Source organism: Magallana gigas, chromosome 8 (assembly GCF_963853765.1).
Source record: "Magallana gigas chromosome 8, xbMagGiga1.1, whole genome shotgun sequence".
NCBI lineage: Eukaryota > Metazoa > Mollusca > Bivalvia > Ostreida > Ostreidae > Magallana > Magallana gigas.
Genome location: NC_088860.1, coordinates 3922052 through 3944927, shown reverse-complemented (window position 1 = coordinate 3944927; position 22876 = coordinate 3922052). Strand labels below are relative to the sequence as shown.

Sequence of the window (22876 nt, the reverse complement as noted above, 5' to 3'; positions counted from 1 at the left end):
TTAAAATGATCATTGAATGTCAGTATCATCGCCACTTGAAACATCAATAACAATGTCTTTCGCAAAATCCAGAATACTATCGGGCAAAATTTGACTCTGAAGAACTTTGTCTGCGTGTCTTTGAAATCCCATGTACCACAGTACTGATGCAACATGCATATTGATGCAACATGCGCAAAGCTGCCTTCTATTCGTACTCCAGATTTGCACTGACAGTACCAATATATTATAGGGTCTTCCTTATCCTATTCATCAAATAAAACTGTACCCACAAATAATAGAATTTTGATGAGACATGAAGGGATTTGATTTTCTATCACGATGTCGCAATCTTTGGCATTTTGGTGTGGCCAAATTGTGAATGTGAGTAGATTTGAGTCACATGTTCAGGGCTTTGTTATTCAGAAGGTCAACTTACCTATACTATAGAGAAAAGTACACAAGATTTTGCACTTCTTAGATAAAAAACATATGAACGCATGACTGTTTCCATTCCTTTCATTGATGTGAATGATTAATATATAACTGTTTTTGTTGACCATATTTACATGTACGACACCTTAAAACATTATTGCACTCATATTGAAAACAGGCTCTCAAAGTGAAGACAACATACCCCTGCTATACTAATCAAGGTAATACGTAATTACAGTGTAAGGAAGTAAAAGAAAAGTGAAATTGAAATTTCAAAAAATCACCTTTTAACATAAATGATGAGAAAATAAAATTAACTTTTATTATTTTGCAAATTATAGGGGGGGGGGGTTACTTTTATAGGATTTATTCTTTGATGTCTGTAGTGAAATATATACATCATAGTGAGTGTATACATGTATATTGATAAATATACAAATTAATAATATTAGTTCTTGAAGACATCTGATTTCGTATCCTCATGATATATGACACAGTGCAGTATTTACATTCCTTTGCGCGTGAGTGATATGCAGTGGAAGGAAACTCAATAAATGATATTATATTAAACCCAAATATGATTATTTTATATAACATGTCATCCAAAGGAATGAAAAAGCCGATATGATCATACGATATAGACAAATATCATTACATAAAAATAATCAATCATTTCAATTCTCTTTATATAACAGAACTCGAATTAATACGAATTTATGAAAGAAAAGAGAGGCAATAATATAGAAAATAAAAAAAAATTAAAAAATCATCACGACATAATTGCTTTTGAAAAGTCGAAAAAACTATTAGAAATTGGCGTATTTTGTATAATCATATATTGTTCGGTAAAATAAATTTTAAAAAAAATTACAATATGCCTACAATCATCTCATTATTGTGACGTATGTCAGAACTAGTCTCCGGTAGCACCAATGACCTTGGCATTCTCAATAATTGATCAAATGCTTTATCCAAGCTCGGCGGTGTCATGGACAATATAATTCCAATCTTTCAAGTATTGACAGAGCTTGATTAAATAAAATTGATCGACTCACGCTCTTGAAGTGAGTGCAGAAGTACACTTAGAAGTGAATAATGCACGATTTGACGATTTGTGAAGTTAAGATGGGTGATGGGGCGCAAAGGGTTTGTTAAAGTTGGGAGTGGGGGCGCGGAAAAGAAAGTTTCTTTTTTTTTTTTACATTATATAAAATGGTAACGCTGTTCTTTAGATCCATATAAATCGAATAAGAGAAACAAAGAATTTAAAGGGGCGTGGTCACGATTTTTGTCAAATGCTATTTTTCTGTTTTTATTATTTACAATACTTTAGATATGCATTTCTAATGATCAAGTGAAATTTGATAGTTAGTCATTAGTTTATAAGCAAGATACAGAGCTCACAATTCTTTGTTATGTAAACAAGGCTCGTGCCCTGTTTTTATTTAACAAGGTTCAATATACACATGTAACAGTAAAAAATCTTTTTCAAGCTGATTTTTCCATCTTCTTTATTCGTCTTAAGCATAAATAAACAGTTCCTAACATTTATCACTTTCATTTAAGGTCTAAAATAGGACTTTTCACTTTAACATCCAAAATATAAACAAAGGCATTGTTTACATACATGTAGTAAGGAATTGTGAGCTCTGTACTCGCTTAACTCAACGAATGACACTCAAATTTTAGTTGCATTTTAAAAATGCCTTACTTAAGCATTGTAAACATTAAAATCAGAAAAACAATTTTTCACCAAATTCGTGACCATGTCCCTTTAACAAAATTGTCAATAATTCATACTATAGCAATTAAAATGCTCGTTTATTGTAAATTGGTGCTTTAAATCATAAAAGGGGAATTTTTCAGTTAGCCCCCCCCCCTTCCCAGTATTTTTGGAAAGTTAGACATAACCATACCCATTATCCGGGTATTTTTTGGGTTGTCAAGATTTCTGATAAGGTATAGCCCCCTCACTTTTAACTTGCTTCCGTCGCCACTGTTCGCGAATATTTTATTTCGCAAAATGCCGGAGATAAAGGGGTTCGTGGCGACTAATTTTTCGCGTTAAAATCTTAGTTACAATCATGGTTTTATTTAACCCGTTGGGCAAGGACTAATATTCGCTACAAGGAGACAATCGCAAAGCTCAGAAAATTTTCTCGCACGCGAATAAAAGTTGATTTACAGTACATAGTTTGACTGACTGGTGTGTGTGTGTGTGTATGTGTGTGTGTGTGTGTGTGTATATATATATATATATATATATATATATATATATATATATATATATATATATATATATATATATATATATATATATATATATATATATATATATATATATATATATATATATATATATATATATATATATATATAGACTGCCAGATGATCATTAAACGGGTTAAAAACTATTTATTAGCGATTCATTTTTCATTAGAATTTTTATTTTTTTGTGTATATTTAATTGAAGCGCTTTAGTTTATTTTATAGACATATATCTCTCTCTTGGAATAATCTATAAAACTGACCATTATAAGAAAAAACAGCCAATATGATACCATGGTTTGTTCGCTTATTCAACCAAACATTTTCATAACCTATTTGTGACATTCCGTGATTCATTCTGTAAATAAAAGGCTTATTTTGATTCCCTGTACCCCTATCTTATTCCTAAACATGCCTGAGGTAAATAGCGTCCTAACGCGAGGGATGTTTACAATTTGAAGCTTACATGTTTGACACACCTCAGATAATCATTACACATTGGAATTATCTACCAGAGGCAAGGAATAATAAAAGGTCAGACGCAACTTCTTCCATTATTCTTTACCTTTTTCCCTATCTCCGCAATAAATTAGTTACAATTAATGTTATTTAAACAAATTTTTCCATTACGTATAATTCCATGATTATATTCCATGTCATATCATATAATATTTTTTTATTTGGATATAGTTTGTCATTCAAAGGGATATACTCTGGCTTTATCTAAAAACATTCACTTCCATTTTTCATGCTACAATAAGAAAAATATTTTAACTTTAAAAGAACCCTGGTAATCTATCCCAAATTTTTGGGCACAAACAGATTTATACGCAAATTAGTAATAGATAACCTTTCATGGAAAATAATCTAAAATTGAGGAATTAACGTCTAATATGTGTCCTTAAAAATCAAAATTAAAATCAGTAAAAATTTTCAACATGACAACTTGTAGATTTTGTATTTACTGCCACCCGGTAAATTCAAAAATTACATGACACTTTTATTTTCATCAGTAAACGGAAGATTTCTGCTAAAAAAAGAAAAAGAAAAACGTATTATGAATGGTGTGTAATTTGAAAGAGCCTTATAAGCGGAACGGGAATTATGGCGTAAAACCTTAAAGAAATATCAGCTGTATTTTTATTTAAATTTTTATTGCTGCAAAATTTGTTACTTTGAGTATTCTGAATGTAGTGTAAAAATGAAATGACAAAAAAGGTTTGACAATCTGGGCCGCTTTCGAACCAGTGGGTGATTACAGTAAATTTAAATGCAGCTTATATGTTTAATATTACCAAATGACAGAGATGAACCCCTAGGACCTGTTACTTATTGTATACACAATTTAAAACGGCATAGTTCAACCAATAATAATGATTTCAGAGGGAAAACTCCTAAATTGTTATCGATCTAAGAAAGACAACTGGCTCTTGCAGCCGATTAAATATCTATTACATTCGTAAAACCAAAACGTCGACATTCATTCAAATACAAGAATCCTGATCAAAAAAAAAATATATACGTGTTAACTTATAAGGGACCTAAACATGATTTTAGATCAAAAATTTATTTTTCATTTTTTTTCAGGTATAAAATGGTTAACTCGTCCATTTTGAATGATTGACCAAAATTTGAATGTTAGAAGTCAAGTTACAAGGGAGAAAGAGAGTTAAAAATCCATTGTTATGTAAACAAAGCTCGAGTCTTGCATAATAAACGTTACTCGGCCACTTTTTGGTTTTAATCGAGAAAAAAGCTTCGAACAACGCGATTCTTAATCCCCCGCCCCATCTAAGTCAGTGCACTGCCTGACACAGTGCGATCAACAGAACCAAGAACTCGCCAGCATTGTCAGACCTGGTCACTATCGGGGTAAAGAAGAATGACCGTACAATGATGACCGGGGTCATTTTCCGACCTATAGTAATGACCCCCCCCCCCCCCCCCCCCCCCCGCTGTAGAATAATTGGATTTTTTTTTTAAGAAAAAAGACCCAAGGATCATTTTGCTTCATGTTAAAAATGAAGAGAATTGAGAATTGACCCCCATAGACAAATGACCCCCGCCGCAAAGAAGAATAGATATTCTTATAGGTTACCCAATATGATATATCCAATATACATTGTACATGTATCGGACTTTTAAATTACTTGAAATTTCACTCTGCCCCGCTAATTTTAAAGTTAACATCTCCGAACTTGATGAGTTATTCAAGTTATAACGTTATATAAGAAATATTTATTTTTGATAAAAATGTACATAAATCAGACTGCCACTAGTTGGGATGAGACGAAAATGATAGATGTCGCATATGGAGGGTAATCGTGTTCAAAAATCCAGACATGTAAACTTGTAAATCCAAATATGCAATCGTGTTGATGTGTGAGCCTGAGTATGAATATGTGTAATTCTGATCGTGTAACCTATAAAACTCGGGCATAAACACGTGTAAAATTTGACTCCGTTCCTTCGCATAATGCACATTTTGCAACTTTATTGTTTACATTAGTTAATTAAACCTTCAAAGTTGCACACTTTTAATCCATAGTTTCTGCATTTGTAACTCCAGGTTCGGCAATAGCACATCTGACATGATACAAATTGACAAATGTAAAGTCTACAAGTTTGTCGAATTTTGACATGACCTTATATGGCAACTGCCTCGCTGCGGGAAAGGCATGCCGTAACCGCCGGAATGAACGAAAAATAAACATAATATTCAGGTAAACTGTTGCAATAAGCTTTTAATGAACGACACCTTTTCTATCGAAAACACCGGTATTATTTTTGAGAAAAAAAATTGAGGTATGATTGAAGCTAGACCAAACAGGAAGAGGTTCATGTAGAAAAAAAAATCGATGCCGATGTGACGATTGCACCCGTATAGATATACTGTAGTACTACAGTAAATCTCATCGTACATGTATTATAAAAGGAAATGCCTAATATCTTATTTCTTAAAAAAAAATCGACATGTAATTTAAACTGGAATATAAGTAAATGCGTACTCTTTTCTAGAAATGAGACGGATCAAGAAATTTCCTAAGGGGGTAAATATATTTTGAGCGGCATGGGGTTCAAAGACCGCCGTGAGGTCCCATGTAACTCCATTGCTTCTGAATTTTAAGAATTTTGAGAGAGAATTTTTAACCGGGTTTCCGATTATTGAAATAGTAAAAATTGCAAGCGGACGAGTGGCTGTCAAAAAGGTACCCTTATTGTACCGATAACTCCTCGAACAGTTTTCAAGATCTAGATAGGAAGTTGTTCTTTTGCAGATCATTTATACATATATATCAGAGGTATGCAAATTGCTAGGATTTTGATTTCTGATAATTTATGAAAAAATATCAGCCGTTGAACTTAGTCATTTTTGGGGCAAAAACATTGCATATAGAGTACCCCATTTTTACTCTTGTTATTTTTCTGAATAAGTTAGAATAAACGACCTGCAAGGATTTGGTAATTTTTTGCGGAAAAATTTATGTTACTTTACATGTATTTATACTTTTTGTTGTTGTGTAAGTGAAAGAATAATAATAACACAATCTTCAATAATAATATAAAACTAGCGCGTATTTTTGTGCGCCGTAAATTGAAGTTTTACTATGGGAGGCACTGTAGCTCCCAGATCGTCCATCTGTATTTTTAGACAGGAAGCTACAGACCTGCAGCTAGTTCACAAGTGGCTGTAAAGCTGTATTATAATAGCTCTCCAGAAATTGTTTATCAACCAACTTCACAAAGTGAGTCTGTATTGAACCGACATTCAGGACGTCATACTAATATCCCGTAATAATTGCTTGAAATGATTTTAAAGAAATGTCAATTTTTACCTGTATGATATGCTTTTTTCCCTATATATTGCCGACAATGCAAAGCAACATTTCTTGAAATAATATTAATACATATTTTAATTTCACGACAGTTAACCTTATCTTTAGAATTTTTATTCATTTTTTTAAAGAGGGTGTCGCTTATTATGTCTAATATTAATTACAATCTCAAAACCAATGTCTTTAAATAGTTTGTTTTTCTTATCGATAACTTTGCAACTCAGCTGGCCGACCCCGTGTAATTTTTCGCGGGGGTGTGGGGGGAAGGAGGTCTTGTCACAACTTTGTGGTAGCGATAAGGATGCATTTGGAGATATTTTCTTAATTCAGCCGAGGTCTATACTTTAACAATTTGTTGCATGTACTCTAATAACAGTGGCGTCGGAAGCAAATTGAAAGGGGGTGGGGCTAAACTAATCATAAAAAATATTGACAAGAATTCCCATATTCATGAAAATTCTAATCCGTGGGGGAGGGTACATCAATAACTCAAATTTAACTGCCCAATTCCCCCCCCTAAAATCATGAAATTCCTAATCCGTGGTGGTTGGGGGGGGGGGGGGGTGCTAGTATACCTACTATGACTCTAATTTTCAATATCACTATTAATATTTCATTCTTTTTAAGGTCTTTTAAGGAACAATTTTGTTTGTTGCGAGGGAAAAGTAGGGGGGGGGGGTGAATTCTCCCTGTTGCTATGTTCCTAATGGTTAGGTCTAACTTGGCAAAAAAGTGGGGGGGGGCTAAGTCCCTCCCCCCCCCCTCCCCCGTTTATATATCTTTATACACGTGTATTCAAACAAAGTCATTAAATGTAATTTTTTTCAGTTCTAAGAAGATATCTGAAGCCGATCGAATTCTTTACTCGCATCTTTTATACATTCTCTTGATAAAATGTACACCAATCTCATGATTTAATTTTCCGAAAAATAATACTCTATGAAATGTTGTTATCCAGAGATAAAATGATTATAGGCCTACCTAATATTTTTTTTTTTTATTCCGTCCCTATTCCGGCGATTACGGCATGCCTTTACCTGCAGCTAGCCTTTTTCTATCAGTGACGTCACTGTTTCCATATAAGGTCATGTCAAAATTCGACAAACTTGTAGACTTTACATTATGTCAGATGTGCTGTTGCCGAGCCTGAAGTTACAAATGCAGAAACTACGGATTGAAAGTGTGCAAAGTTGAAGGTTTAATTAACTAATTATAATGTAAACAATAAGGTTGCAAAATGTGCATCATGCGAAGGAACTGAGTCAAATCTTACACGTGTTTATGCCCGAGTTTTAAAGGTTACACGATCAGAATTACACATATTCATACTCAGGCTCACACATCAACACGATTGCATATTCGGATTTACAAGTTTACATGTCTGGATTTTTGAACACGATTACCCTCCATAGTCGCAAGGTGGTGTTTTTATAGAAAAAATTGTCACTTTTTTATTTTATATATTTTATTCATGGTTTGATTGAACTCTTTCTTTTTCATGAAGGTAAGATATATTGAACAACTTCAATTTCCAAAATAAGTCCTGTCCTCAAACATAGCAAAATACCTAGAAGTCCCAGACACTCTGATACCGAGTCACATTGTTTTCTTTAAAGATATAATGTTCCCATCCTGATATGATAAGAGGTATAGATTTTTGTTGCGAGAAAACACAACATCAGGTGCGCGTGCTTCTGTCTGATAGAGAACATATTGTCGCCGATGTCGATATGTATTGATGGGCGGCAGTTAGGGTACAATGTAATGTAGTGTCGCAGGCATATATTGTCGCCTTCGGTTACTGATATACAGGATGACAGTATGTACGGTCACATCTGACTGAGAGCTTTCTGAAGTCCCGACTATGTGTTGTCTGTAATGACTGCTAACAAGCCATTTTAATGACGGTTAATGTGATTCAGGTACGTAACTGGGCATCGAATTAAATGGAGCGCTGACCAGAATTTTTCATTTTTATCGTGAATTACAATTTGTTTACTGTTTCAAATTAATATCAACAGGTAGTTAAAAAACTATACAGATGAAAATACTTGCTTTTGCGTAAACCACTATAACTTCACCACAACAGATCTGGTTTGTTTTTGTTTCAGCACACTGAAACTTTGAATTACCATAAAAGTAATTAACATGCGTGATGGTATAGACATTTTACAGATCATTAGTCTATAGGAAACACATAACCACGTTGGCTTTGCCTACGCTGACCTTCCGTCATAGATAATGAACAGTCTGTGGTGATCTGGGGTTAAAATTGACCATCGACACAGGCATGGAGCAACAAAAGCAGACCCAAGGAGAGGGGGAGGCAGACACCGCGGTGGTGTTCGGGGTGGAGGACGTACCCCCGGTCCACCTGACCATTTTGTTTGGTCTACAGGTACGTATACATGTACTTTATACTTACTTCTACATTTGTATGTACCAGTTTGGAACCGCAGAGCGGCGACTGGTTTTGATGGGTTTATTATTTTGTTTTACAGTGATAAGGGTTACGTTATAAACTGTTTTGCAGTGATTATATTCGCAAGTACGATGTTCTCTACAAGTAATTGCAGAAATAGCTTGTTTGCGAATTAACGTTAGATTATAATTAACTGTTATAATAGAAGAAACACAGGGGTTTTAAAAATTGAAATTATGAAAACGTAAATTAAATCCTGTTTTTAAATTACACATCTTATTTCAAACCTCATTAGACTATTTATACATTACATTTGATATGAATAAATTATTCCAGCAAGCTGTAATGTGTATTGGGGGTTCGCTCTCTCTGCCATTTATACTGACAGCACTACTGTGTCCGGTGGATGAACAGGAGGTGCGCGCGCAGCTACTCAGCATTACCATGTTTATGTGCGGTGTAGCAACAGTTTTACAGTGTTTCCTCGGAGTGAGGTAAGAATGAGTAGTAACACAAATATTAGGAAATAATGATTGATTTGTCTCCAAAAGTCATATTCAAGATGAATTTTCTTACAATGAATAATCAGTAAGATATGTTTCGTAGGTTGCCCATAATTCAGGGTGGTTCTCATACATTTGTGGCTCCTATTGTTGTCATGATGTCATTAGAAAAGTTCAGGTGTCCAGAAAAAGGTATGATCGGTGAAAGAACATGATGTATTCTAATATTTACATTCAGTGTATATTTCCCCTTACGATGCATTGCATGGAAATCTGCGACGTTCAATTTCCTGTATATACACTTAGCTTATTCATGCGCCATGAGCACAAATCAAACGTCAACATGTGTTTTGAGTATTTTAATTATTGTAAAATTAAACTAAATAGTCAAACTTACACAATCTGGCTTAATCTGAGTAATTGAGCGTCTCCTTTGTCACGTATTTCAAAATGCTTATTAATTATGCCCAAGTAGTGTAAATTTTAAAAAAAATAATAGGGTTGGGTTTATCATAAAAAAATGAACCATCCATATTTATCTCAATGCCCATTCCGCATTATTTTTCATTCTATTTTAATTTCAAAAACTGTATACATCGCTCGTTCTGCTCTTTTTCTATTCCAGGTTTTGATGTTTCATCGACGAATGTTACGCATGCTGATTGGACAGACAGGATGCGCGAGGTAAAAACTTGGAATCCCGTGACGTCATCCTGAAACCACGACATATTCTAAGACAAATCTATATCTTTTGTTATAAGCATTAGAAAGCCAGCGAAGTTGTATGTCAATTTGTGATTGTCATTGACAAGCTATATCACATCACGACAAAGTAATCAATTAAGAAAAAGTATTTTTTTACCCAAAGGAACTAGTACATGCAGTATACCATTCATCTGTGATAACAAGCAAACGGAAATACTACACAGGAATTTACACGCATAGGAATTAGCTGAAAACTATTGTAAAATTTTACCAACAAACGATATTACTTTGATCAGGGTAGAATTTTCCAAGAACTCCTTTGCAGAAATGTAATCTGAGCCATCAGAGAAAACCTACCTTAGAACAGAGTTTGACACCAGCAATATTTTTCTTACCAAAATAGTGCCAGACATCTCATGCCTGTATCCTGTTTTTTTTTTTTTATAAATATGAACGATTTATACAGATCCAAGGGAACCTGATCCTTGCCTCCCTGACCCAGGTTGTCGTGGGGTCGCTCGGTCTGATGGGGACCATCCTCAGGTTCGTGGGTCCCCTAACCATTGCTCCTACGATCTCGCTGATTGGTCTGTCTCTGTCACATGTTGTCGCCATGTTCTGTGAGACTCACTGGGGGATCTCCATGCTGTGAGTACTGAGTGTGTTTAAATAGCAGCTTAAATTCAAGGTTCTGTCATTTGCTAATTGTTTGACATCTATATTCAAAATGAAACCGTTATGCTTTTCAGCACTTTGTTTTTCGTTCTGTTATTCTCAACATTCATGAACAAAATGGAAGTACCAATTCCCTCGTTTTCACTCAGACGGAAATGCCATACCAAGAAACTTCCGGTATTTCAGTTGTTTCCCATTGTGATTGCTGTCGCCATTGTTTGGTTGTTTAGTTTCGTACTCACTGTCACAGACGTGTTTCCTAGCAACAGTACAGTCACCGGATACAAAGCAAGGACGGATTCAAAACTTGAAATCATGACTGAATCTCCTTGGTTCACATTGCCTCTACCGCGTACGAGTTGTCATTTTTGTCTCAAAATACTATGATTTACCTATTAATTTTCGACGGTCCAGTCGATGTTCAAGTTTATTTCCTAACTAATTATTAAATATCAATTTCAGTTCAGTTTGGGGTTCCCACGTTTAGCTGGGCTGGATACATGGGGATGATGGCAGCAACAGTGTCCTCCATTATAGAGTCTGTCGGAGACTACTTTGCGGCTGCCCGATTGTCTGGAGCCCCACTTCCGCCTGCGCATGCTATAAATAGAGGGATAATGTTTGAAGGGGTGTCCAGCATAATTTCAGGACTTGTAGGAGCAGGACATGCCACTACATCATACAGCGGGAATATTGGAATCATAGGGATTACAAAGGTTAATCAAAGTACTGAAGTACTGACGGGAGTTGATTTTATCGATTATCATTTATTTTAAAATCAACTTATCTTGCATGGCAATTAGTTTCTAGTCTGTATTTGAATCACGCACATTTTTATAATATGGATTTTTAGACTTTTCTGACAAGAATTTCGAGATACCCCATATGAATGATGTTGTGTAATATTTAAAGATGGATTTTTAACTATGTATTAGTAATCGAAACAATTCTAAAAATTGTATGGATCCGAGCACTATTGATAAATATCGAACTCTCGTCTGGTTCAACCAGACGTTCGGCTGTGTCCGTTAATCTCCGACAAGCAAGTGAGCCTCTCTGCTTGTTGGAGATTTACGGAGACAGCCGAGCGTTTGGTTGAACGAGACTATATTAAACTCTGGCGTAGGAATACATGAATACAAAAATAACTAACTTGTTCCTATTATATAAAATCTGACTATTTTCAAAGTGTTTATAGACAAGTTTCCTTGAAAAACAATGCTTGAACAGCATACATACATCAAATTTTTCTATTATTTTCAAGAACTAAGTCTTGTCAGCGGTGGTGATTTGTGCTTAGGTCCAAACACTGTTTCACTTTCGGTTTGCCAGAGTAACTGCATAGGAGAGTTGATTAAAATCAACTCCTAAAAACCAATTGCAACCGTTAAGATATGTTTTCTTTATATACAAGAGTTCCAAATTGTGCTAAATTGACCAATTTATATAATCAAGGTGGCCAGTAGGGCTGTATTTATAATGGCTGGTGTGATCCTGATTATCTGTGGGCTGGTAGGGAAGGTGGGGGCGGTCCTCGCCCTGATACCGGAACCCATCATAGGGGGCACTTTACTTCTTGGACTAGGAATGGTGGCATCTATAGGAATATCTGGTCAGTCATCCGAGGCATGGTTTGTGCCAAAACAACTTTCGCGTTTCATAACTTAATATACGATTATGATGATTTATGGATAGAGGTAATATAAGTAATATATTTTCAATATACCATTCCTAGTACAATAACACAATGGTTTATTAGTGCTGCAGTTCTGTGACCTGTCCTCCACCAGGAATATCACAGTCCTGGGCGTGTCCTTCTTGATGGGGCTGATGGTTCCAGAGTGGCTGTCAGAAAACGCAGAAAAAGTCAAAACAGGTCAGCTATTAGATTCTATATACATTTTTTATCCAGTAGCACTGCTTCTGATATGGTCCACGTTCACTTGAAAAAATTATGGAGTCTCTAAATACATGACATGGTGGCCCTTTTTCAGGTTCTGACGAATTGGACCAGGTGATCCTCGTCTTGTTCGGGACAGCGTCATTCGCCGGAGGTTTCATTGGCTTCGTACTGGACAACATAGTCCCAGGTATTCATAGTCCCAAGTACGGTGTACTCGTTTAAGGTGGAATAACACATCATCACAAAATGGCTGACCGCTGATCGAAACGACATTTTGTTTTATTAAAAGGATTTTATCGACTTCAACATGTAACTTACTCCATAGCCGAGTGGATAAATTGTTTGTCTTGTGATCCGTACATCGCGAGTTCGAATTCCGCAGGGGCTTCTATTGTTATTTGCTGAAATAATTATTTTAGATATTCATTTTTTATCCCCATACTGCAAATTTTTCGCTTATTTGACTTATGTACGGTTTATTTATCATTATATCTTTCATTATCAAATAATGTCCTGTTAATTTGAGTGACTTTTCCAGGTGTGTTTATCCACCTTAACGGTTTGTATGGTTCATTGTTGTGTTCTGATTTTGCTGTGTTGTTGGTTTTTTGACAAACTGAGTTTAAAGTTGTTCTTTCAACAGTATTGTAAAAGGTTTTAAACAAGTGCTTTAATAACTACATGAATTCAAACGAGAGAGAGAGAGAGAGAGAGAGAGAGAGAGAGAGAGAGAGAGAGAGAGAGAGAGAGAGAGAGAGAGAATGAGATTGTATAAAGCAAGCAGATTAATCTGCTGCAGAAAGCAGATTAATCTGCTGCAGAAAATGAAGAAAAAAGACATACAACCAGGAATGTTATCTATTTGCAGGATCAAAACACGAAAGGGGTATAGACAGGTGGTTAAAAGTCTCGGACACTTCTACCCAGCAACCGGAAGCACATATTTGCAGAATTTATGACTTACCTTTTGTTAGTAAATATGTCAAACGGGTTCCAATATGCAGACTCTGTCCTATCTCGCCGTCCTTTGCAGGGTTTAACTTTTTGTGTGGTAAGAGTTCAAGCAAAAGGGGGAGTTTTAGCGAATCTGTTAATGATAAGGACCCCAGTTTGCTCCCGTTACACGAAGACCTGGAGGTCAAGGTCAATCGTCAGTGTGACAGCGATTTGTAGATCAGGAGCCTGGCACGTCCTTACGGTCTTTTACTTGAAGTGATTGTATGTAGATTATATTAAAATGAAAGTAGTATTGTTAACACTTAATTTTTATATTGGTTGTTATTATATATAATAAAATAGAATCAAGTTTTATCTAATTTTTTATACCCATTGGTTGCCTTTAATAAATTTTGAACAACAGTGCCTTTAATAAATTTTGAACAACAGTCTGTATTTGTTTTTGCATAAAATATATCACTTTCACTATGATGAAACATAATGATGACATGCTGTAAATTTTGTATTTACACCCAACCAGTAAAAATGCAAAATTTACAACATGACAATGATTCAATGAAAAAAATACCAATCAAAATGTCTTGTCCGATGAATGATCAATATTCCCTTTGTATCAAGTTTGACCAAATACATTTAATATTACGCGAAGGATTTCACAATTTTGGATTTTGTGGTGAAATGCAGCTTCTGACTTTTATTCTTTTAATATTGAAATTCTCAAATTGTGATTTATTAATTTCCAGTTAAATTATTATTATTAGAACATATTTAGTACTCTAGAAGAATCCACGAAAACTGACTCTCTGCGAAAGTCATTTTTGTAATTTTTTGGAAGTAGGTATCTTGCTTACTATTGAAAATGATAACAAAACATGCTATATAATTATTTATTGTAGTGACATACCCACTTTTATATTTATAAACAACAATTATTGTTGACACTATAGTTTTACTAGCTGTATAAACAAATGTGAGTATATTTCAAGTCCATTAATGAATTCAAGGCGGTAGGGTAACTTAAACTGTTTTCACTTCCTTTAAATCAAAGCTTTCATTTTTAACACCGTGGTTCTTCAAGCCTCGTTTCCCTCTACCGGGGGTAAAAGTTGGTGAAAGGGGGAAATAACTGCAGCAGCGCAGCTTTTCCATGCGGGCCCTGATGGCGGGGATACAGTACAGGGTCGCCTCGTCCCCTCTCTGGGAAGGACTCTTTACCTCCACCCAACGTTTTAACCCTCGTTCATATGCAGTGCCTAGAATTATTATGAAATGCAACATAAATCGTCGATTTAACGTCGATAACAATTTTTCTTACATATGATCATTGTCTCGAAATCAGTAATATTTTGTTGAGAAATGTCTTTTATTTAACACTTGCAAAAATTGCCTGAAAGTATTTACCAGTAAACATATCGGTTTCGTGAATAATTCGCCAGTCTGCGAGTTTACATTTATTTGCAATGTACTAAATAAAAGCATCCCAATAACCTAGTAAAAGTTGTTTGGATAAGATTTATTAGCAAAATACAAGGATATGCTTCTTGGAGCGAACACAGTGTTAAAATTTTGGTTTTAATTGTGCTAGTATCAAACAAAATCCACACAAACTGCCACTCACCAGGAACAATGTTATCCAGCATGAAACCTATGAAACCTCCCGTGAAGGAGGCGGTTCCGAATAGCACCTTGATCACCTGATCCAAGTCCGCAGAACCTTTGTCAAAATGCATAAGAACGGAAGAAATTATATATTTTAATTACAGTGTTTAGTTTTACTGGGTCCTTATTACTTATGAGAGCATAAAAGTAATTCAATTCCAAAAATAATCGACTGTAAGTGTACAATGCAAGAAAGAAATGCCACCAGTCTTGCTCTTTCGTGTTAATTTGTATTCCTTTAGTATTATTGTCAACTTCTTTTTTAACTAAAAAGGGCCTTCTAGTGTTTCCAGAAAATCTGTTAAGATGAGGAGGAGGTGACAGTATAAATTCCAAATTGATACCTTGTACTGATAATGCATACCATTTGGTGTTATTATATTTTCATGTTAAATACTGAAATCTGATTGGCTTAGACGCAGTTGATAATCCGTTCTATTGCCCTCAGCGTTAGCAACACACTTAGCAACGGGTAACACAACGAATTGTTACATGCGCGAAAACTATGCGCGTACGGTTCGCCAAAGAATTAACGTCATTCATATATAAAAGTGGTAAAGTTTTCTTTAAAATTAAGACATTCAGTATAATACAATAAAAAGTGCCCGTTCAGGAGGGTAAGAGTTGAAATTGACACCCCTCGAAAACCATTGTCAACCTCCGCTTCGCGTCGGTTGACAATAGTTTTCTCGGGGTGTCAATTTCAACTCTTACGCTCCTGAACAGGCACTATTTATATAATATAGATTAGGGTACATAAATCAGTGATTTATACCTGTTTTGACAAAATCCTCGTTTTCACTCAGCCATTCTGGTAGCATAAGACCCATCAAGAAGGAGATGCCGATAATTGTAATATTGCGAGTGGAATAGAGCTCACAGAACTGTAAGACTAAATACATCAAGTTAAGGACGTCATTTACTCAGGGTTTGAGTTCTCAAAATCCGGATTGTTTAAAAGTTCAATGTCATGAGTAAAATTTGTTCTAAACACTAAAAGTATTTATGAAATGAATTATTATTGACAAACCATTCGATATTTTTACTATATCATGGAATTAGGCTCAAACAAAGTTGGACTTTTAGTAAAACAGAGGAAATTCGGACTAACATTTTCAGATTTTGTATTTCACTTAAATATTTTTGGTAGTACTGTAATATTCAAAGTTAAGATTTTATTTGTTAATGCACATAATTTTGCATATTTTCTGTTGGTTTTATCTCACTTTTTCATTTAGATATTTGAATGGCACACACTACAAAAATATTGAAAAATGCTTAAAAACGATAAAAGACACCATATCTCAAAATTTTGATCATTGACCTCATATAACTTTTATACCAGCAGAGTAAGGTCAATATGCCTAGTTTAAAGCTATAAATGTTTTAGTATTATCATCATTCAACTTTTTGTAAAATTGAATCAAAAAAGTGTAGGAATCTGAAAACTGATAGAGGAAATTCAGACTGGAATATTCAAAAAAATTGTGGATGAAAACTTAATGCTTTGAGTCTGTTCAGTGTCACTGCCATTCATAAACTGTATTTCATTTTTAAAAGAGTTAAGCAATTTGTATTATTTTCACAATTAAGAAAATGTCAATCATGGTATAAAATTTTGAGGGACTTTTCTTATATTTTCAAAAAATATTCAGTGGCCATTATCTCAAAAAGTAGGTCATTGACCTACTTTTTTGAAAGTGAAAAATAGCACTACAATGATAGGTCTTTAACACACAATAGATGGTTTTTCATTATCATCAGTGGAATTTTTTTTCATTCTGAGTAAACGTATACCTTAATGACTTCATCCAATTTATACTGCTACACTTTTGTATGTTTTAAAATTCTAACTTGTTTATCTTATTAATGTATTTCTTGGAATCATCAAACTGGTTTTGCTATTATCTTAGATATGAATTGACAAATTAACGGTAACGTATTTCTCATGGTCTGTCATATTGTTAAAGAGCTGTAGAGACCTACCTGATATACCTACAGAGGCCACCATTCCGAGCCCCAGTAGCAGAGTCCCTCCAACAATGGGGTCAGGAATAAGGGCGAGGACAGCTCCAACCTTCCCCACCACACCCCACAGAACCAACATGGCTCCGGCTGTTACAAACACCGCCCTGCTAGCTATCTAGTGGAATGAAAAGAAGCACCAGTTGTTTAAAAGACAAAAAACAAGGTGTTAAGTCATCCCATACAGACTCAGATTTTGTTAAGGCATTAAATTTTATCAAGATGCTTACTTTTGTTATTCCAATGATCCCGATATTTCCACTGTACGATGTTGTCGCGTGGCCCGCTCCCATCAGACCAGATATAATGCTTGCAAAACCTTCTATGAAGATACCTCTGTTTATTGCGTGGACGGGTGGCACCGGCGCCTCAGAGAAGCGAGCAGCTGTGAAATAATCACCAACGGATTCAAAAATGGATACCACAGTGGCAGCAAGCATACCCATGTACCCTGCAGCACTGAATGTCGGCATTCCAAATGGAACTGAAGTAAAAAAAAAAGTAAACCATTGACAGTCTTAATGTACATATGTCGCATTAAAACGGTAAAGCATATGAAGAATGCATCTTAAGTCGTGTTTTTATCAATGAAAACTATGTACGAGGAAGAGGAAACTGGAACCAAGCAGCATCGTACAAAATGTCGACTCTAGAATCGGTTCTTGCACGGAAAGAAGGTTCTGTGCTGTTGTTTGGAAAAACGTCCAACTCGGTCAAAACAAAAGAGAAAACCCACATGATGGAAATCGTTATCACAACTGGAAAAAGCTGGAATATCGGAAGCTTCGTCAAATGACATTTCATCTTCAAAGAAAAGGCCGGAACCGGAAGTTGCACCTTGTGAATAACATTTGAAAACAGTAGCAACAACGCAACTGTTCTGTAAAAAAAAGATAAAAGATCTAGCATGGTATATATTTTTTTTAATGTCATTGTCTTTTTTATATTTGTTACAATGAAACAAAGAAATAAAGTAAATGATCTATCATTTAATTACCTAATGTAAGAAATAGTTCGGAAATATGTTTGAAATATGTATACTCACAGTAGAGAAATACCCCATTGCTTTTCACAAAACTCAGAGACCACGTGTGTGAGGGACAGTCCAATTAGTGACACAGTAGGCGCTATGGTGAGGGGTCCGACAAACCTCAGGATCAGTCCAATCAGACCCAGGCCCCCCACCACCACCTGGGTGATAGATGCCAGGATCAAGTTACCCTGGACCTGAAAGTACTTTCAAGTATAAATATCACGTTTTCATAGGAGGCTGGGGGGGGGGGGGGGGGGGCAACAAATTGCCCATCAGACATGCCTTACAGTTTTACGATTGGTTAACGAAGGAGTCAGCAATCCATCAGATTTTTATCTTTTTTTTAAGTTATGATCTGTGATTTTAAGGGGTAAAGAATTTTAAAAAAGTATTACCGTTTCACACGATTGGGACAAACGGTTTTTTTTAACAGGTGTAAGAATCATAAAATGTGTGTACCTCTCTCATCCTCCTCTCCCAGGGAATGAATAAACTATTGTTTCCGTGCAAACCGTTCACTAAAAAGAGAAAAGTGGAATATACTCTCTACTTTTTACAAGATAATAGATGTTCAAGTTTAAAAAAAACAATGTCGAATTGAAATGGAATTGATATAGACTTCACTTTATGCACTATGATGCATTGACAATCAAAGGGGTCTTACCTATAACCCAGTTTATTGAGGTTTACTCGAAAGTTTCATATAATATATTCTTTAATTAATTTTCTATACGTTCACAGCTTTTCGTTACTAAAAGTGTCTATGGTATTAATGCTGGAACAAATATTGACGGGTGGGTGGGCTTATAGAAGGTAATTCCCGAGTTTGTCGAATTGAGTTCATGGTTTTATTAATGGTAGTAAACATTCTTACTGGACATCTGTCTTGACATGTGTATGAGTGCATAGGATGGTTCTTGACCTACTTTCCTCTGTTGGACATTTGAATCGGTCCAAAGTCATCATCACAACTATCGGGGCCACAAAAACATGAGATCCGCCTTGGATGATCGGCAACCTGCCGAAGAAACATATTGCTAGGTAATCAGATTATGGTATTCATGATTCTTAAGTTAAGAAAAAAAGCACTTTTTGATTCTATGTTTGAGAAGACATTACTTTACATGATTTAATATATAGTCAATTTATACAAGGGATTTAATCAATCGAAAATGAAAATTCGTTTGTTGATTCATTAAGATATAAATAAGATGGTTTTACATATTATCAATTGTGTAAACTTTTATATGTCTTGTTTTTAGAATTGTTCAAATCTTTACAGTTTATAGAAGACAGTGATAATGCCATAAAATTGTTGATGATACCTCACACCAAGGACACACTGTAGGATAGTAGCGACACCACACATGAACATCGTGATACTGAAAAGCTGCGCGCGCACTTCGTTCTCGTTTTCTGGACAGAACAATGAAGCCAAGATAAAAGGGAGTGACATAGTTCCACCAAGGGTCATCAAAGCTTGCTGAAATCCAAGGAAAACAATGGTTTTCGAGGGGTTTCAATTTCAACTGTTACCCTCCCAAACAGGCACTATTTATTTCATTATACTGAATGTCTTAATTTTAGAGTATTTTTTTACTACTTTTATATAGAAATGACTTGAATTCTACGGCGAACCGTACGCGCATGATTTAAGCGCATGTAACAATTCGTTGTGTTACCCGTTGCTAAGTGTGTTGCTAACGCTGAGGGTAATAGAACGGATTATCAACTGCGTCTAAACCAATCAGATTTCAGTATTTAACATGAAAGTATAATAAAAAGAACTAGCATACAATATTGATTCCATCATTAGAGCTGTTTATACTTTTCATAGTCAGTTACAATGTTACATAAAGATCCCTGGCAAACATTCCTCAGTAGAGGTCAGCAAATCTAATAATAACAAGTGACAGTCTCTCCTTGTAGCAAATTACATTCACTTTTTCTGACATACAGACGAGAGCAACGATCCATGCATAAACAGGACGACCTCATTTCATTTTAACACCTGATTGAATATCTTATAAACATCTCTGTTACATCTGACCGCATCTACCATATATAGGTCTTTCGTTTTGGTTCGCAAGATTACCTAACATTTGATGAGTTATAAATGCCTTTGCTTTCAAATTTCGTACATGCATATAACTTTCTTTAATTTTTACTGGATTCGATAGTATTTGCAATTGCCAACTGTTCTGTTCTTTAATATCAAACTTTCTTACATAATTTGCGTTAATTTACAGATATAACAGAATATTAACGGTATAAATGCTGTCTTTATAAAACATGTAAGAAATTACCTGTAGTCCAAACAAAATCATAAGGTTGACGGGAGGCACTGTATCCACAGGGTAGAAAACAGTTTGATCCATGACCCCTTCAACCACGCCCTCCACTTGCCCTGCCCCACCCCCCGGCGGGTCCTGAGGGTCCGTCACTTGCTGGGGCATCGTCTCTGACTTTTCACCTGCCGACTCCTGTTCAGACATACTTGCTAACTGTGAGGGGAACCTGTTTTCCTTTTACCCTCACTTTCACTTGTCAATTCGAACAATTCCTTTGATGAGCTCCGCTACAATAAGAATTTGTATACCAGGCTAAAGCTTGTATTCACCAGCAGCCACCAAGCCTCCGGAAGCCTTGCAGTAAATATGGCTAAATATCAAAGTACTGAAAGTACCTGGACGGGACAGTATTTTCATTTCAGCTGAATTTTGAGTACAACAATTTTATTTTGTCTGCCAAATGGGCTAATAAATGAAATGAAGAAGTCAATCTGTAAAGTTACAAGAAGAAAAACAATCAAATTACGTAATTATTTGTTGCCAACTTATTTTATCCTATTAGATTAATTCTACATATTGCTTTAGATATATTTTTGCAAAAATACATTGCATTTAATCGGATTATACGACTTTAATGCTTGCATGGATGGATATAACATAAATGTTTTACTGTAAAATAGTAGAACAATTTATTACACTTTCGAAGGACATTGTATGTCATAAAATAAAAAGTATGTTTTTATTATATTAAAAACTATTAGAATGACTTTGATAAGTGGTTAGAAAGATTCTCACTGGTCAACTGGTTTGGTCACGTGAACTTTTATTTACATGGCAGACCAAGTCATTTGCATCGCTTTGATGATAATTAAAAGAGTGGAAACAACACCATTGTTCTGACAATAGTATGACAGGATCGTATGTAAAAAGGGAGTTCGGAATTTGTAACGTACATTCTTCCAGAAAATCAAAACCTCACGGTCACAGAAGTCTAAGATATAGGAAAATTCCATTGAGTGATAAACTAAGCGCTTAGGTGAAATGTATATAACCTGAACATCAATCAAATCAGGTCCCACCGTCACCAATAATTTGAAATTACCCCCATTTAGTTCTCAACTTAAATCCATGAGAGACAAGTCCATGAATTTGAAGTTAAACCTCAGCTTTAAGACCAAGAAATTGAAGAAGAAAGTTGGTGATCCTCTCACCTGAGCCATCACCTCAGAACTAAAACTTTAGAACGGGCATGCTATCCACATAAAAATAACAGGGTAAGTATGTAATGAATTTGTGGCTGCTGGCCAGTAGGTCAGTCAAGTTGTTGTCTGCGGTCTTCATTGGAGCAGAATTTATTCGATGTCTCTTGTCATGTAGCCAATAGTAACAATACGGACGAAAAAACTAATAAATACATTCTTTTTATTACATTTGATAATTAATTTTTGTCTTTGATGTAGCTACTGATGTTATCTATACATTTGTTGATATCGAAGAGCACATTTACATCTGGCATACATTCGTTATTAATTAGTACCATCTTATTTATAATAAGCGTGTGGTAGCGATGATAAGTACTTAGATTCACAAGGCCGGTGGAAATGGACAAAACTTAGTAATACACTAAGAGATCGGCATTATTGCTTTTACACACTATCATCAATTTTAACTTTCCATGAAAAGGGCTCAATGTTGATTTTTGTTTTAAGACCGTTGTAACCTCTTGAATAATAGGAGTTCGATAAATTAAAAAAAAATTAAGTTTAAGTACATTGGGTTCTTAGTTTGTGTTGGTTTATGAAGTACATGTATTTAAATGTGTGGGTGGATCTGAACGGTAATTCGTTAATAGTCATGGCTCCTGAAACCTATCATTTTGCGTTTATTTTTGGCTTGAAATCTGAAGAATGTTATCAATTATTTGTAATGACATTAGAAAGTAAATAATATGTTCAAATATTCAATCTTTTTGGAGTTTGACTTATGGTACAAAACATGTTCATGACAATGTTCATACCACTGTATATCTCCTAAGGGGATGTATTTTTAAAAATCCCTTTTCCTCATTAAAGGGGCATGGTCGCAATTTTGGTCAAAAACTATTTTCCTTATACATTTCAGTGTCATTTGTCGTGTTATAAGCGAGATACAGAGCTCATAATTCTCTGACATGTAAACAAACCTT

The 22876-nt window shown here is 35.1% G+C and overlaps 2 protein-coding genes and 1 long non-coding RNA gene across 6 annotated transcripts; 1 reads left to right on the top strand and 2 right to left on the bottom strand.

Annotated features, from left to right (window-relative positions):
* Window positions 1–3107: 3107 nt before the first annotated feature.
* LOC105337846 (solute carrier family 23 member 2) lies at window positions 3108–14111 on the top strand. 4 transcript variants are annotated; one of them, XM_066069251.1, is made up of 12 exons: window positions 3108–3216; window positions 8694–8916; window positions 9277–9434; window positions 9547–9635; window positions 10069–10127; window positions 10615–10796; window positions 10898–11175; window positions 11286–11539; window positions 12279–12435; window positions 12583–12699; window positions 12818–12913; window positions 13595–14111. In XM_066069251.1, exons 2-12 carry the CDS (start codon window positions 8809–8811, stop codon window positions 13897–13899), a joined length of 1803 nt encoding a protein of 600 aa, XP_065925323.1. In that variant the 5' UTR covers window positions 3108–3216; window positions 8694–8808; the 3' UTR covers window positions 13900–14111. The 4 variants fall into 4 exon arrangements, with proteins under 4 accessions (XP_065925323.1, XP_065925322.1, XP_011441092.3 ...); XM_066069250.1 differs by having other exon boundaries at window positions 3114–3216; window positions 8683–8916; XM_011442790.4 differs by lacking the exon at window positions 3108–3216 and adding an exon at window positions 7925–8440.
* Window positions 9430–13826, bottom strand: LOC117690090 (uncharacterized). The gene is made up of 3 exons (XR_010708573.1): window positions 13691–13826; window positions 11216–11423; window positions 9430–10156 (listed from the first exon to the last, which is right to left on the bottom strand). It is a non-coding gene; the product is annotated as an uncharacterized lncRNA (long non-coding RNA).
* A 439-nt stretch (window positions 14112–14550) lies between the features above and the next one.
* LOC117690091 (solute carrier family 23 member 2) lies at window positions 14551–21088 on the bottom strand. Its single transcript, XM_034473196.2, has 11 exons — window positions 20707–21088; window positions 19726–19883; window positions 19327–19418; window positions 18860–18918; window positions 18413–18594; window positions 17970–18247; window positions 17598–17851; window positions 17329–17485; window positions 16118–16234; window positions 15302–15397; window positions 14551–14936 (listed from the first exon to the last, which is right to left on the bottom strand). The coding sequence occupies exons 1-11, from the start codon at window positions 20893–20895 to the stop codon at window positions 14701–14703; spliced, it is 1818 nt and encodes a 605-aa protein (XP_034329087.2). The 5' UTR covers window positions 20896–21088; the 3' UTR covers window positions 14551–14700.
* Window positions 21089–22876: the final 1788 nt, after the last annotated feature.